Consider the following 17,118-nt stretch of genomic DNA (forward strand, 5'->3'; position numbering starts at 1 on the left):
TTAAATATTGCATCTAAACTTGAATTAGTAGAAGAACAACATCGAATATTTTATACAGTCGAGGGTTTAAATTGAACATATACCAAAATCTAAGGAAAACATTGAACAAATAAAAAATTTAACGACTGTATCGTGTACTGGATTAAAATTCAGTGATTATATTGAATAAATTAAAAATTAAGTGATCGTACTTCATATTGAGTTAAAGTTTAGGGATTAATTATGTCATCATTCCATTATTTATTAACTTGCCAAAGGAAATACTGGAAATTCAATCGGAAGGATTTTCTTGTCTGTCGACGAGCAAACTACTGATTGCAAACGTGCCCCGTCTCACGCAACGGAACGGCGTCGTATGTGCGGATGGGTAACGATAGAACGCCCTCCTGCCCCGTCTTCTCCCTCCACAAAACTCCCACCATCCCCCTACCATTTGCAGATTCTCCCTCTCTCTCTCTCTGGTTTAGCCATGTTCGCACTCCATCCACCGATTCCAACTCGCTTTCCCTCAACTCAGCTCCCCAACTCGCCGACCCTCCTCCGCCGCCGCCACCTCCACCTCCACCTCCTCCTCTTCCCGCCTCTCTCCTCCGCCACTTCCTCCTCCACCGCCGGCGCATTCGCCACCTCCGACTACTCCTCTCCCTCCACCTCTCCGCACCTCCCCCCCGACTTCGAAGAATTACGACGATTGGAAGTCGGAGGCGACGCCGCCCGCGACGGCGACGGCGACGGCGACGGCGGCGACGACGACGACGTTCTCTCCCTCCAAAGCCGTCGCTACGACTTCGCTCCCCTCCTCGACTTCCTCTCCAATTCCATAAGCTCTGCGGACTCCGACTCGGACCCCGGCTCGGCGTCCCCGACCTCGCTCGATCGCGCCGAGTTCCAGCTCGCCGAGTCGTACCGCGCCGTTCCCGCGCCCCTCTGGCACTCTCTTCTCAAGTCCCTCTGCTCCGCTCCTTCGTCCACTGGCCTCGCCTACGCCGTCGTTTCGTGGCTCCAGAAGCACAACCTCTGCTTCTCCTACGAGCTCCTCTACTCCATCCTCATCCACGCTCTCGGACGCTCCGAGAAGCTCTACGAAGCGTTTCTGCTGTCTCAGCGGCAGACTCTAACGCCTCTGACGTACAATGCCCTGATTGGAGCTTGCGCTCGTAACGACGATTTGGAGAAGGCCCTGAATTTGATGTCCAGAATGCGCCAGGACGGGTACCAATCGGATTTTGTCAATTACAGTTTGATTATTCAGTCTCTTACGCGTAGCAACAAGATAGATTCTTCGATTTTGCAAAGGCTCTATAGGGAGATTGAGTTGGATAAGATTGAGCTCGATGCGCAGTTGTTTCATGACGTGATTGTTGGTTTTGCCAAGTCTGGTGATCCAGACAGGGCTTTGCATTTTCTAGGCGTGGCTCAAGGTTGTGGGTTGAGTCCTAAGACGGCTACTCTCGTTGCTGTTATATCTGCATTAGGGAATTCTGGTAGGACTTTGGAGGCGGAAGCAGTTTTCGAGGAGTTGAAAGAAGGTGGGTTGAAACCGAGGACGAGGGCTTATAATGCTTTGTTAAAAGGCTACGTGAAAACGGGGTCTCTGAGAGATGCAGAGTGGATTGTATCGGAGATGGAAAGGAATGGGGTGTTGCCAGATGAGCATACTTATAGTCTTCTTATTGATGCATATGTAAATGCAGGTAGATGGGAAAGCGCGAGAATTGTGTTGAAAGAAATGGAAGCCAGCAATTTGCAGCCGAACTCCTTTGTTTTTGGTAGGATTTTGGCTGCTTATCGTGATAAAGGGGAGTGGCAGAGGACGTTTCAGGTGTTGAGGGAGATGAAAAGTTGTGGGGTGCGCCCTGATAGGCATTTTTACAATGTGATGATTGATACTTTTGGGAAGTATAATTGTCTTGATCATGCAATGGATACATTTGACCGAATGCTATCAGAGGGGATTGAGCCATGTAACGTTACATGGAATACTCTCATTGATTGTCATTCCAAAGCAGGACACCATGACAGAGCAGTAGAGTTGTTTGAGGAAATGAAGGAGAGGGGTTGCTCGCCTTGCACTACGACATATAACATTATGATTAATTCTTTTGGGGAGCAGCAGAGGTGGGAGGATGTAAAGAGCTTGCTGGGAAAGATGCGGGGGGAAGGCTTGCTTCCAAACGTCGTGACGTACACCACGCTTGTTGATATATATGGTCAGTCTGGGAGGTTCAATGACGCTGTAGATTGTTTGGATGATATGAAGTCTGCAGGGTTGAAGCCATCATCGACGATGTATAATGCTTTAATAAATGCTTATGCTCAAAGGGTAGGTTGCTATCTTCACTCCTCTCCATTCTGCAGAGTGCTCATTGTTAAGAACTTTTTTCAGTATCTAATATTTGATCGGATGCAATCTTTGCCTTCTTCAAGTGTATCAGCCCCAAGTCACCATAAAAAGCATTCTGTTTTAGTCATCCTTTTTACTATTGTTTGTCTACTGGTGAAGATTACCTAAGTTTGCTCTTAGTTGTATCTTAGATGTTATAAATTCTCTTACTCTCAGCTTAATTCTTGTTAACACTGATTTATTTTCTTGAGTTTGAAGATTACTTCCTTTTTGTTGCACTTGCACCTTTAGTTGTAGTTACTGTCTTGATTGCTTGTTATGATTCCACTAGGGTATGGTCCACTTAATAGCATTACCAGGTTACTACAATTTTGTAACAAGGAGACTAGTTGTACTCTGGGGAGTTTTTAAGCCTTGAAGAACTTTGAGGTATCTAAGCTTTTTATGTATTGACAATGTACGTAGATACAAGCTCTTAAGTTGAAAGGACACTCCCTTTAGATAATTCTCCCTCTTCAGCCTCTTTGTTTTTGTATCATGCCCGTTGATTTTGTTTAATGATTGATTCTGACGTGAGAGAGAGAGGATTTGAGTGTCACAAATAATTGAAAATGTAAGTGCATAAATTAAGCTTCTTGTTGATCAGTTTACGATTTATCAACAGGGTATGTCCGACCAAGCATTAGATGCATTCAGGCTCATGAGAGCCGATGGTCTAAAGCCCAGTCTATTTGCTCTAAACTCATTGATCAATGCGTTTGGGGAGGATAGAAGGGATGCTGAAGCCTTTGCTGTGTTGCAGTACATGAAGGAAAATGTAAGTTAACTAAATTTTGTTTTTACTTCCTTTGTGTATTTTCATTGTGTAAATTGTTGGTGTCTTTACTTTTTGTCCCTTGCACTACCTATAATTGCAGAATCTGAAGCCAGACGTAGTGACATATACGACGCTCATGAAAGTCCTGATTCGTGTGGATAAGTTTCAGAAGGTATAACTCGTTTCACTGTTGCAAAAATAGACACTATACATAATTCAATGCAGATCTGGCATATCAAAGTACCCTTTTTTTTTGGGGTCAAGCACATTGAGGTGCTTAACTTCCATGATATCATCTCCCAAAAAGAAAAACTTAAACGTTGAGGATCTTTCTGTGTGTCTATTCAGTCAGATTCGCTCCACATTTACATGGCCTTTAATTTTATGTTTCGTCAACCACCTTCAGAAGTTGATGCATGAAGGAGTTCACTATTGAGAAGACTGCCAACAGTATAATCTTTTCTTTTCCAAAGTCAGTTTACCTCAGGCTTACGTGTTTAAATGCAAAGATGAACAAAGGGACAATAGTCTGGACAGACATCATTTTCCTGCTATTGTTTGTTCTTTAAGTTGTTAGAGAAGGGAAACAGGTGGTTGAACCATGGCTCTTGTGCAGATAAGGGGCCTTGTAGATGCCATTGCCTAGCAATCCATCTATCTGCCCTTCTGGATGTAGCTAACCTTACCTCAATAACCACCCTGAGAGATTCAATGTGAAAGCTTTATCCTGCTTTAGTAATGAATCTGGGTCAGGCTCGCCAAAGTATCTCTGACGTCACTGCCACCAGGAATTTGTTTTTAGACCAATTTGTTATTTACATTGACTTTGCGGCACCTGCAGTAAGGAGGGAAGACATATTATGTTGTTTGGGCAAACTCAGAGCTATTAAGAAACAACCTTTGTGGGTGAATGAACTGAATAATTGTTGGCCTTTTTCCATTCGTGCCACATGTGGTTTATTTTTGGAGGGTATGGAGCTGACAGACCAGTAACTTAGGTTTCCTTTTTTCCTTGTAGTAAGAGTAGCTGCTTTCCAGGATATGTTGTTGGTGGGGCTGTTGTTAGTCTCGAGATAATATTGACTACAGTAGTTATGCGTCTTCTGCATTTCCTATGTTCTTTCCTTTTGAATAATTATTCTTTTGGGCCGATTAGATGCTAGTTGTTTGTGTATACAGCATTCTATTCTGCCTGACATTAGATTATAACTAATTATCATAGTAGTAGTATAAGTATGAATACATGATAGGCGGCACATTATTATTGTTCTTTCTTTGTTGATAATAGCAATGTTCGATATTGTCTATGGCTCAATGCATCTCATGGTCTTCAATATCTGCCAACTAAAATGACAGACAAGTTTCTAATATATATTGAAACCTATTGCCTGCTTGGATGTTTAGATTGCCTTAGCATCATATATTGCATGTTAATCCTTCTTTTGGCTGGGAATTCAGGTTCCAGAGGTGTACGAAGAGATGATAGTATCTGGGTGCATGCCTGACAGGAAAGCCAGAGCTATGTTGCGGTCTGCTCTGAGATACATGAGGCAGACATTGAGATCAAGATAAGAAAGGAAAACATCTGCGCTGTGAAATCATGGTTAGACGAGCCCAAGTCATGCAGCCAAAGCACATTGTAAAGTAGTCTCTCTGTTGACGATCTACTCAGCTATCAATTTAGGTCAGTGGATTACCTCTGCTTTCTGTAATGTGATCATCCTGGCATTGGAGCAACCAGATTTCAGTAATTGGTTAGAATGAATTTTTTTTTTAAGGTTAATTCTAGGTTTGAAAATTCTGATTTGGGGGATTAGGAACTACTGAAGATCTTAGCTGAAATTCTGTGTTTCATATTGCGTCACTCAGCCAGCCTATGTTGTTTTGCAGGAAACAGATCATCCAATCCTTGTCATCTTGCAAGAAGCTGACACCACTTGTCTTATAGATTCATTTGATAACATCGACCGTTCTCCTATGGGATTCAAAGCTAGAAGTTAATCAAGATTACACATGTTTTGAACAAAGAATATTTTCGTTCAGCAACGTTGGATAGAATACAACAATGCAACGCTGGAGTCTCGTATTATATTTCCCATCTCTCTCTTGGAATAATGTAGGTGATAACTCTAATTGTAAATGAAAATATTGGTACTTTCAATACAGTTCCTGGGTTTACTTTGACTTCCGTTACCGGAGAAGTTTCTACTTAGACGGAAAATGTCACGAAATGCAGGACAATTTGAGTCCCCAGCACCTCCAACATTGCCCGAGGTTTCAAGCTGTAATCACTTATGAAAATTTTCAGAAGTAATTACAGCTTGAAATCACTTATCTATTATATAGTTTTCTCAAGAACCACGGTGCTTATACTACTGACACTGAACAAATGTCATTGCTTTGAAAACTAGAAGATTCAATTCCGCAAACACTTTACACATTTGCCGAACTGATATAGCCGTACAATCCCCCAGAATAAATGTTCAAGCACGCTCACAATCAAGACCTTATAGACAACACCAAACTTTCATCCCGAAGAGGAAGAATGTCCAAACCCAAGTTCGAATCAGAAACCTCTATTGTCTTCACCACCCACCTACCTCTAACCCTTCACCGTCCTTCCGACCCTCAGTTTTTCTTCCCTCTCTGGGCCCCGATCCTTCGCTCGCCGGCGATGGCGGACTTCTCATAGTTCGTGGCCAGGGGAGGCTTCTTGTTCTCCTTTGTGCTGCTTCTGAGCAAGTACCGAGGTGCCGGGGTCGCCTCACTCCTCTCCACAGAGTAGGCCGCGCAGACCGATTTCCTCAGGCTCTGCAGCTTCTTCCCTTCCCCCCTCCTCTTCGTCGGCTCGACCGTGACGCCGAGGTCGTACACGGCCTTCTTCTCCTCCCCCTGCTCCCCCCCTTTCTTCCTCCGCAGCCTCTCGTTCCTCCTCGCGGAGTACACGTCGTAGAACCTCCCCCTCTCGAACACGGAGACCGTGTTGGCGCCCGAGCCGCCGGCGAACAAGGAGCCCGCGGGATCCGCGTTGCTGAGCTCGTCGCGGACCATCTCCGTCAGCGCGCGGAGCTCGCACGAGATGGAGCGGTACTCAGGGCGGAGCTCCGATTCTTCGATGTCCCACGCGCGGCTCAGCTTTTGCGATTTCGTCAAGGATCCTGACGCGGTCATTCAAAACCCATCACGACACAGCACGCGCGCATACGCAAAAGCAATCGCCCGCGATACAAATGACCTCCCGACCGAAAAAATTTCACAGCAAATCAGAATCAAACCTGGAGGGGTCTGCAAGGATTTCATCGCGGTCGCGCTCGACCGGAGGACGCGGCGGGGACGAAGGCGGGCCGGAGATCTGGCGAGCGGAGGCTTGCGGTCCAGCTTCATTTTCGACATCCCAGAAACGCGCAGATCGACCTGCACAAGCAGAGATCGAGAGAGATGTGATCGAATGTTGCGGCGAAAATAGACGGAGATGGAGATTATAGAAGAGAGGGAAGGCACCTACGAATCGAATGGCGAAAAGCTTTGTCTCTGCCCTTCCAACTTCTTTTCGCTTTTCTTGGCTTGTCTCTCTCTCTCTCTCTTTTTCTTGGGGGTTTTATTGAGGGGAGCGGAGGGTGGGATGGATTTGAATTCGGGGGGAGAGAGAGAGAGAGAGAGACAGAGGAGCCTATAACGGTCACTTCCTCGATCCGACGGCCAGGATTGCATTCAGTTTTGGATGAGGGAGATATCGAGTCTGATCCTACTTTTTCCGGCAGATTACGAATTTATGTTTTTATATTTTTTTCAATGATTACGAATTTATGTGGACTTGCTATATCGATGCATGGAATTGCAATTTGCTTTCGTTCTTCATTTGTTGCCTGATTTGATTACTAATATGGCACATCCCCTGCGATGCTGTAGGTTAAAAGCAAGGGAACTGGCATATTGTAGATTATTATCTTAGCAATATACTAGTAGACATATATTTAGTTTCTTTTATTTTCTCCTTTTTCCTTGGACAGAGGAGACAGACTTTATGTAAGGCAAGGTTTTGCGTGTTTTATTTTTAATTTTTAATTTTTTTTAGGGTAATAATGGAAAAGTTGACAAATAAGTCCACCATCTCTTACCACACTTTCATTTTCAGGGCTTTCGTGAGGAATTGGACGATGAAATTAGTCGTGAGCTTCATTCAATAGAACTTCATTCTCAATTTCTCTTGATCTCCTCTATCTTGATCGGTTCTCTAAAGTTCAAAATGTCACATGTTTAGAGATACATTGGAATTTTATGCTTGTTATTTCCTGTGTAATGAATGGCCTATTTTACCAATGAAATAATTTTCAAGAAAAATAGTCCGTTGATTTAAGGAAACTGATTTTATTCTTGTCAGAAGTAGGGGAAGTCGTTTTCCTCACAATCTAAACTTATTGCTTTAGGTTCGTGGAAAATGTTTTTTGTAAATCAATTGACTTTCCGTCATCCAAATATAAGAAATTAGTAAAATCAATTTCCCGAAAACAATTTTAATTCGAACAAAAACAATCTTAAAAGAAAAATAAAAATCAAGCATTTGTGTAAATAGTAGCCGATTAGTTGACATGGTTGATGGAGCACCCTCGCGAGATACTTCTAATGTGAAGGCACGTTCTCCATTCAAGGAGAGGATGAGGAGCGATGTTAGCTTTTGCGGGCCAGAATATAACGTTCCTCTGCGACCCTTTCTTTCACACGTGACTCCGACGAAAAGCCATGAAGTAAACTTGCGGCGTTTTCATATTTTGTTAGAGCAAATACTTTTAAAAAGTTAAAAAAAAAAAAAAAAAAAAAGCTCTCAAATTATGCTCCACGTGAATATGTAATACAAACATCTCGAACTTTTTTTATATCACCAAAAACCCTAAAACTTATTTACTATGACACAAATACCCCAAACCATTTTTGTGTCGCGAAAAAACCCTAATTTATATATATATATATATATATATATATATATATATAATATATATATATGTCACATTTACTATCCATGGTATATTTGTCACACTAGTATAAATTTGAGATTTTTTATGAGAAAAAAATTTCATGGTATTTTTGTTACAATATATTAGTTTAAGTTTTTTGATGATAAAAAAAAAAAAAAGTTTAGGGTATTTGTTTTATATTGAGCATAATTCGAAATTTTTTGCGGTATTAACTTATATAATATTGTAAAATCATATTATGCATTGATTGTGTCATTGAGTTAGATGCGTATGTCTTTTTGGCATTGCAGAGCACCTTAAAAAAATACAAAAGCACTTTTTTAAATTGAAATACAGGGAGAGACTAGCGAACATGATTATTTAAAAGCTATCGTTGCATCAGATCGTTAGAATAATACGAATAATTGATAATAATTAACCGACTTGAAACTTACTTCTTTTTTCTTAAAACTTTAAAGTAAAGATAAATCCGACTATGTTAATGTATATGAGCGTTAGGTTTCTTCTCGAATATCCTAATTACAAAGTCATTGGGTTATGATTGAATTTTTACTGACAGCTTACATGACTCGATTGCCGTCCCAATTGTTTCGATTATAATTCTCCCAAAGCATATATATATATATATATATATTCAATTTCAAAAGAATTTGAATTTGGAATCCTATTCCATTCTAAAATTCTATCAAATCATAGAAATTCTATTGATTAATTATATTTATATGAAATAATCAAAATATTAACTAATCAAAATTCTATTAAATATGAAATAATAAACTATAGTATAAACTATACTTCCTAAAATATGGAATAAATATAAATACTAACTAATAAATTGAAATAATAAATTAAATATATATATTCTATATATAGAAAATATATATTTTCGAATAGAAAGAAATTAAAATATAGAAATAAAAAATAGGAAAAATAAAAACGAAAATTGCTGTTATTTTAACTTTTCTTTTTTTATTAGAATTTCACTATTATTTATATTTATATTTAATTTATTTAATTATTATTTTAATTTTCTTAATTTAAATTTAAAGAACTTTGTTATTCAAGAAAGTTAGTTTGACTCCCTCCCATAATTTTTTTTCTTTAGTTCCATTTTGAGAACTTATATTGAATTTGAATGTGTTTCACAACTCGAAAGAATTCACGAGATGGGTCATTTCATTTTTGGATATGGACCAAATAGGTTCAAGAGATGAGAGAATTAAGGATACCCACCAGAAAGACTAATCCAATCCATAATGATATACCAGATAATACAACATTTTTGTTACTCGATCAACTGTAGGAGAAGCAAATACAATGAGTACACTAATCAATAAGATTAATGAAGTAGCAATTAATGCAAAAACAGCCAATTGAAAAGCAATAGTCATGTTTATAATCCTCCACTCTACCAACAAAACAAAATAATTATACCATTTAATTCCTTTATCTATCATTAGCCAAAAAAATTGTAATAAAAATGCATTATATCATAGAAGGATTTTACAATGAATCAATTTATTCGAGATGACTTATTTACACCCCTTTACTTTATTCTTACTTTATTCGGACATGAAGGTGCAGGTCATTTTTTTCTTTTCATATGGTATAGATGAATCATGCATCTATTTTTATATATAGATAGATTCAAACCTAACACATTTCTCTAGAGAGTGATGGTTATCAACTTATATGGCCATGTTCTATGGGGTGGGACTGGTTCTTTCTTTTATCACTTAGGAGCCGTGCGAGATGAAAGTCTCATGCACAGTTTTGAATGAGAGAAATAAGTAATGAATCCTCTTTTCGACTCCGACTCTCTCACTCCAGTCGTTGCTTTTCTTTCTATTACTTTGAAAGTAGCTGATTCACCTTCAATCACTCGAATTTTCGATATTCCTTTTTATTTCTCATCAAACAAATGGCATATTCTTCTGGAAATCATAACTATTCTTAGCATGATAATATATATATATATTTGTTTGAAGGGTCAAGCAGACCACCTATTTTTACCAACCGTATGTCCGGAGATGGAATGTCATCACAAGTCAGGTCATTAAGCACACATTCGAAGCATCAAAGTTTCCACATAGGCTCCCGTGAATAGTTTTAAGCAACGACTCGACCTTATCACAAGCCGACTCCATCGCAACCGTATGTCCGGGGATCCAACGTTCCCCTCCATTTTCGAGCACCAAGTAAGGAAGTCCTAGACCCAACCCGATCGAAACGGCTCTTGAAGAACGCCGTGGGCCAAGCGGGCACCTCCTTCGGGTCAAAATCTGAAAGCAAAGCAGAGAAGAATCTGGAAGGAATTGCACGTTCACACGAACGAGATTGAATGGTTTGCGTCGATTCCCCCGGTTTTGAGTGGTAACCAATGGGCTCTCGCTAACCGCCGAAGGTACAACCCCCCTCGGATAAGGAAAATCGAAATGCATTCCGTCCTCAATAATTTCCCCCCTTTTTTTTACTCCATTTCTCGAAAAACTCATTTTCAATCGTGTCACCATGACATGACCTAATCTCCCGGGCAAGACGAAAACACGTCGCCCCTCCATTTTTTTTTTTAAATAAATAAATTATTACTTAATTTTATTTTTATCGACGAGAGCGCAATTCTTTTATGAAATCCCAGGACAAAACTACAATTCGATGTCGAGAAATCTAGAATTCACCAGTGCCCTGTCTTAATCCGATGCGACCGATAAATTTATGTTTAGAAATTTTATTTGTTTTAGAAAAATATCATAAAAAATTTAAATTTTATTTAATGTAATAAATTTACTCCGAACTTTTTTGATATAAAAATCTTAAATTTATAATCATGTGGCACATTTATTCCAAATTAAACTGTAATTTCTTCTTTTATTTTTTCTTCTCCTCTCTTTTCTCTGCCGGCCATGGTGGCCTAAGCCGGCTTCCTTTCGTCATCGATGGAAGAAGAAAGAAGAGAAATAAAAGAAAAGAAAAAGAAAAACAGAAAAAATAAAGACAGAGAAAAAAATTTAAGAATTGAAAGATGAAAATGGTCTTCTACCGCACAGTTGGGTAGATGGGTTATATATTAAATAAAGTTATTTTTGATAACATTTTTTTGTATGTTTCACAAATTGAAAAAATTCAGAATAAATTTATTATATTAAATAAAGTTTAGGATTTTTATAACTTATTTTTTAATTCCTAAAAAAGAAACCTTTGTTATAACAACCCGGCATGTTTGGAATACAAATTGATCTCCGATCTCTTCTGTCGGACTAGGAACATGGGGGGAGTTGACCCTTTTCCCTCCTACCAGTAAAGCGAGGCGTTTCAAAATACTTAATATAAACCATGAATATTTTACATCTTGTTAAATGAACTTCTAAACACTTGAAAACAAAACAAATGAAATACTTAAACACAATCTTTCTATTGTGAAGTCCGATTTTAAAAATATGATATAAATAATATTTTTATTTTTTGGTCCAATGAGATATTTTCTTTCAAGGTCTGGTTTTCGCTAATTACACGTTTCTTACGTTCCGCGTGCTCGTCGGTTCTTGTCCTAAAAATTTATGAAAAGCTCGGGAGCCACGTCAAGCGATAAGCCCGGGTAGGTATACATTCTGGAGGAGAAAAAAAACTTATCCGAGCCATTATTTATGGGGACAGATAAAAATAATAATATGTCGCGCATTACCATATTTGCAAGGAAAAAGGGCATTTTTTTTATCTATTTAAAAAAAAAAACAAAAAAAGACGCGAGAAAGAGAGGGAGGGGAGGAGGAGAAAGGGACGAGGTAGCTGTTAGCTGCTTCTGCTTGAAAACTGTCCAAAAGAGATATGGAGGGAATCGAAATGCGAGCCACGAGCCACGCTTCCCGAAATCTGCCAAACGCCTGAAGGAAACCGCAGCTCCTTTAATTGCCACACACTCTCCATCTCCATCTCCTCCATATTTATAATACCTCAGTAGTCCAACCTCGCCCATCCGCCTCGTGCTTCTCTCTCTCTCTCTCTCTCTCTCTGTGTTCATTCTCGTTGAGCTCGTGGTCGCCTCCCGCCATGGATCCGCACAAGGTTCTGACTACCTACCAGTTTTTGTGCTTCGGTTGCTTGAGCTTGATGCGGGTTGCTTTGAATTTGTCAACTTTTGCGCTCGTTCGCGTCTCGCTTTGGTGCTGCTTGTGCCCATTTCTTGATTCGTTTCGTCGTCGTCTTCGCCACCGTACTGTTCCAATGATTTTCGCGCCTTCGGACTTCTCTTTCTCGTGCCTCGTTTTTGGTCGTGTTTCGCTTTGAGTTGAGTTTGGTGATTCGGGGTGGCGAAGAGACTCCTTTTTCTGCTTCTTTCTTTTTTTCTGAAAACTTATTTTGTGGAGCTCTTGCTTTCGGATTAGAATTTTTTGGAGAGGTTGAATTATTGTTCTGCGGTCTGTTCATCGTTATTCTCCCGCTAAAATTCGAAGAGAGTTAGAATTCATGCTGTATGCTCGCGTACGGGCTCCTGATTTGCTGCTTGTGATGTTAAACATTGGTTTCACTTGCTAATTATGACGATTGTGCTTTGCAGTACCGTCCATCCAGTGCTTTCAACACTTCTTTCTGGACTACGAACTCTGGTGCTCCTGTCTGGAACAATAACTCTTCGTTGACTGTTGGAAGCAGAGGTATACATCCGATGTCCTTGTCTTTTCTTTTCTCTTTCTTGGCCAAGGACATGAATTTCTAGTCATTGATAGAGATTCATATAAGTTCAGCCATTGGACAGAAAGGACACCCTTCTTTGATTGTAGCACTCTCTCTACCCAATTCTGTGTCTTTCGTGCACGTTCGCATCCCTTGTTTTTAGAAGAAAGGAAACTCTCTAGAGTTGATGTTGATATCTGGCCTCTTATGCTAGTTGGTTGTTTGTCTTCATTGTTTTTCTTTTCCTCTTATAAGTTTGCGCATTAGCAGAGTCCTTCATTTATGTAATACTTGGATTCTTCATACTTATAGTGTCAGGTAGACCTATCAAACGGGTGAGTCTTTAACCAAAAAAGAAAAATGTGGGTTGAGTCGAAAATAGTCAAAACTAAATCGATTAATTTAACCCGTTTTGACTCATTATGCAATACAAATCTAAGAACCTATATCCGATCTTGACCCATATTGCTAAAATGCTTCTATATCTAATCCAATTGAGGAAAATTCATACCCAAGTTAAGGTGAAAGCATGGAGCAAGCGAGCGAACATGAGATGAAGAGAGTGAAGAGAAAGTCATGGAGGCTAGTTGGGTTTAAATAAGTCGTGAACCCATTTAGCATCTATATTAAACTTATTTATGACCTATAGAGTTGGGTCTAAACCCATTTATTGAATATAACTAACCCATATAACAACTCAACCCATCAAATATGGGTTAAGAAATTGGTCTATAACCCATTTTGACAGGTCTACCGTTTGGCGAGGAAACATGAAAGAAAATCTGCGATATTTTGTTATTGCAAGAGAAGTGTGTTGATGAACTAGTTAGATTGTTTTGCTAAAAATGGTTTCGTCCAATGTTGTAGTACAAATCTAAATATTATCCCTAATGCCATCCTCACATTCATACATCATTCTCTAATAAAGAAGTGGAAATCGAAGACTAGCTTGTGCATATAAGTTCAGCTTCCTAGCAATACACTGTTACTTAGAGAGCGGAGCACAGGTCTTATTCTTTGGTAACTAAATAGTTTTTGAAAGTGAGAAGAATGATAAGTTAATTTTGACTAGTGTATCCGCCTCTTCATCCTCGCACATCATTCTGCTGTTGGTGGTAGCCATTAGCATGTGTATAAGAAGAAATTGCTTGGTGAACTACTTTCAGTCAAGGCATATTGGAGTTATAAGTATGTTGAAAAATTATACAAATTAATTAAGCCACAATAGAACCTAACTTTAGAGTAATGCTTAACATGGTAACATGTTTACGGAAAATTGACATCTACATCACAGGTCCAATTCTTCTTGAGGATTATCACCTTGTGGAGAAACTTGCCAACTTTGATAGGGAGAGGATTCCAGAGCGTGTGGTGCATGCCAGAGGAGCCAGTGCAAAGGGATTCTTTGAGGTCACTCATGACATTTCCCAGCTTACCTGTGCTGATTTCCTTCGGGCACCAGGAGTTCAAACACCCGTGATTGTCCGTTTCTCCACTGTCATCCACGAAAGGGGCAGCCCTGAAACCCTGAGGGACCCTCGAGGTTTTGCTGTGAAGTTCTACACAAGAGAGGTAAGGGAATTTTGGCAACAGATAGAAGTCTGCAGTTTGGAAGAGTACAAGTTTGATGCTCACTGTGATAGACCCTTTCACGGGGAGCCTAGGCTCAATCAATGCATGTGCTATAGATGTGTGGTCAGTAAGAGCTAACTGCTTTTCATATCCCATTCTGCTGAAGCATGGTTGCATCTATAAATTTCAATAGAATATACTTGGCTCATTTTTCGATTAGTACCTATCTACTAAGAGACATCATATTAATAATTGCTGCTATGGTATTGAATCCACTTTGACACTTGAATTGGGGAGATGGCAGGTCTCTTGTACACATTGCATATATTTGTTTTGTGATCTTGCCTTTTCTGTTACTGCAGGGTAACTTTGATCTGGTGGGAAACAATTTCCCTGTCTTCTTTGTCCGTGATGGGATGAAATTCCCGGATATGGTTCATGCACTTAAACCAAACCCCAAATCCCACATCCAGGAGAACTGGAGGATCGTTGACTTTTTCTCCCACCATCCCGAGAGCTTGCACATGTTCACCTTCCTCTTTGATGATATTGGTATTCCCCAAGATTACAGGCACATGGAGGGCTCTGGAGTTAACACCTACACCTTGATCAACAAGGCCGGAAAAGTGCATTATGTGAAGTTTCACTGGAAACCAACTTGCGGGGTCAAGAACTTGCTAGAGGAAGAGGCAATTAGAGTTGGGGGATCCAATCACAGCCATGCGACTCAGGATCTTTATGATTCCATTGCTGCTGGAAACTATCCTGAATGGAAACTTTTCATTCAGATCATCGATCCTGATCATGAAGACAAATTTGACTTTGACCCACTTGATGTGACTAAGACCTGGCCCGAAGATATATTGCCCCTAATGCCAGTTGGCCGCTTGGTCTTGAATAGGAACATTGATAACTTCTTTGCTGAGAATGAACAGCTTGCATTTTGCCCTTCAATTGTGGTTCCTGGGGTCTACTACTCAGATGATAAGCTGCTCCAAACTCGTATCTTCTCGTATTCTGATACTCAGAGGCACCGTCTTGGACCAAATTATCTTCAACTCCCCCCCAATGCTCCTAAATGTGCTCATCACAACAATCACCATGAAGGTTTCATGAATTTCATGCATAGGGATGAAGAGGTAAGAATCTTCTTTGAATCCTGCCGCAGCAATACTCTGGGCAGCAACTCTGGTGGATTTTTGGTTGGTGTAACTAAGTTAACATCACGCTTTCCTTGACATATGAAGGCATTGTGATGCAATCTGACATGTCAATTATTGATCCCAAAGTGGCAGTGCAAATGTCCTCTCTCCTTTTGTTGTGTGACTAGATGTATGTGTGTTTACATATGTAGGAAATACCTGTCTGCTATTATGTAAGAAGATTATCTGTTGAGCAAATGCTTATTTTCCCTTTTGCAGATAAACTATTTTCCATCAAGGTACGATCCTGTTCGTCATGCAGAGAGATATCCCATTCCAACTGCTATGCTGACTGGAAAGCGTGAAAAGGTTTGTTTCCTAGGATCTCTTTTACTTGAACAGAAATTGGTTGTCTTGAGGTGCTTTCATGGTGATATTGATGGGATAGACTCAGCTTGTCCAGTAGATAATCAATTGAATTGCAGTTAGTTGTGTGACTAGATGTATGTGTGTTTGGATTTTGTTAACTTTTGTTGCTCCAAACAGACCATCATTGAGAAAGAGAACAACTTCAAGCAGCCTGGAGAGAGATACCGATCATGGACACCTGACAGGTATCCTTCAGTTGTGCATATCCTGATAATGGTTTGATGGTCTCATGTTTCTCAATCCTTTGTCTCTATCTTCTTTTTTCAGGCAAGAGCGGTTCATCTGCCGATGGGTCGATGCTTTGTCTGACCCACGCGTGACTCATGAGATCCGCAGCGTCTGGATTTCATACTGGTCTCAGGTGAGATAGCTGTTTACTTCTTGTCTAGCCTGATGGAGCGGGTTAAAGTGAAAAATGTAATATTTAACATGCAGAAATGGGGGATTCGGTTGTTGCTTGCTTTGTGAGATACACACACACACACACATGCAGATGTGATAATGAACTCATTTGAGATTACTTGCAATTGTAACAGGCCGACAAATCTCTGGGTCAGAAATTAGCATCTCGGCTCAATGTGCGACCAAGCATTTAAGGACCAGACAAAGCTGGATGTTCTGGGATGGATCAAGCACAAAAGGATGTCCGACCTATAAACTCTGTTCCAATGCTTATTTTTTGTTGTGGTATATTGAACTTGCCCTGTCATACAAACTCTCTGGCAACATGATATTCCTGATTTAATAAATGCCAAATGCCAATTGCATGTGCTGATCTTACTCCTCTGTGGTTGGTTATCACTTTCTCCTGAAGTCTCATCTACATAAAATATTAAGTGAGCAGATCGTATTGCCGGTAATATCATCATGCATTTGATTACGGGTGGTAAATTCAACCTCCTCACTGCTCTCAAGCACATCAGTGAAAGTATGCTGTTTACTGCGCCTTCTGCTATGTGGGACGAGAAGTTAGAATTAAGAGTTTAATTTGCCTCCATTCTTTTGACGGTGGATTGTGCTTGAGTGACACTACCAACTCATCGTTCCTGCAAACACGAGTAAATCGAGTTCTGTTACATTTAGCAATGCAGGCATTAGCTCATGGAGGACGGCACGTTAGGACTATCTTCGGATCTCTGCTTCATAAAAGGGCAAATTAACTTGGAAGGT

General features: G+C 40.0%; 3 protein-coding genes across 4 annotated transcripts; 2 read left to right on the forward strand and 1 right to left on the reverse strand.

Annotated features, from left to right (window-relative positions):
* The first annotated feature begins 424 nt into the window (after window positions 1-424).
* On the forward strand, window positions 425-5,345 carry LOC104450315 (pentatricopeptide repeat-containing protein At5g42310, chloroplastic). The gene is made up of 5 exons (XM_010064823.3): window positions 425-2,323; window positions 3,009-3,161; window positions 3,262-3,333; window positions 4,620-4,845; window positions 5,052-5,345. Exons 1-4 carry the CDS (start codon window positions 470-472, stop codon window positions 4,731-4,733), a joined length of 2,193 nt encoding a protein of 730 aa, XP_010063125.2. The 5' UTR covers window positions 425-469; the 3' UTR covers window positions 4,734-4,845; window positions 5,052-5,345.
* A 186-nt stretch (window positions 5,346-5,531) lies between these two features.
* LOC104450316 lies at window positions 5,532-6,792 on the reverse strand. Of its 2 annotated transcripts, none has more exons than XM_010064824.3 (3): window positions 6,667-6,792; window positions 6,437-6,575; window positions 5,532-6,319 (listed from the first exon to the last, which is right to left on the reverse strand). In XM_010064824.3, the coding sequence occupies exons 2-3, from the start codon at window positions 6,552-6,554 to the stop codon at window positions 5,790-5,792; spliced, it is 648 nt and encodes a 215-aa protein (XP_010063126.1). In that variant the 5' UTR covers window positions 6,555-6,575; window positions 6,667-6,792; the 3' UTR covers window positions 5,532-5,789. The 2 variants fall into 2 exon arrangements, with proteins under 2 accessions (XP_010063126.1, XP_010063127.1); XM_010064825.3 differs by having other exon boundaries at window positions 6,663-6,786.
* A 5,171-nt stretch (window positions 6,793-11,963) lies between these two features.
* LOC104450319 (catalase isozyme 1) lies at window positions 11,964-16,728 on the forward strand. Its single transcript, XM_010064830.3, has 8 exons — window positions 11,964-12,196; window positions 12,690-12,786; window positions 14,100-14,377; window positions 14,740-15,516; window positions 15,799-15,888; window positions 16,066-16,133; window positions 16,216-16,309; window positions 16,485-16,728. Exons 1-8 carry the CDS (start codon window positions 12,182-12,184, stop codon window positions 16,542-16,544), a joined length of 1,479 nt encoding a protein of 492 aa, XP_010063132.3. The 5' UTR covers window positions 11,964-12,181; the 3' UTR covers window positions 16,545-16,728.
* The last annotated feature ends 390 nt before the right edge of the window (window positions 16,729-17,118 follow it).

The sequence above is a fragment of the Eucalyptus grandis genome, chromosome 6 (genome assembly GCF_016545825.1).
Source record: "Eucalyptus grandis isolate ANBG69807.140 chromosome 6, ASM1654582v1, whole genome shotgun sequence".
NCBI classification, from domain to species: Eukaryota; Viridiplantae; Streptophyta; class Magnoliopsida; order Myrtales; family Myrtaceae; genus Eucalyptus; species Eucalyptus grandis.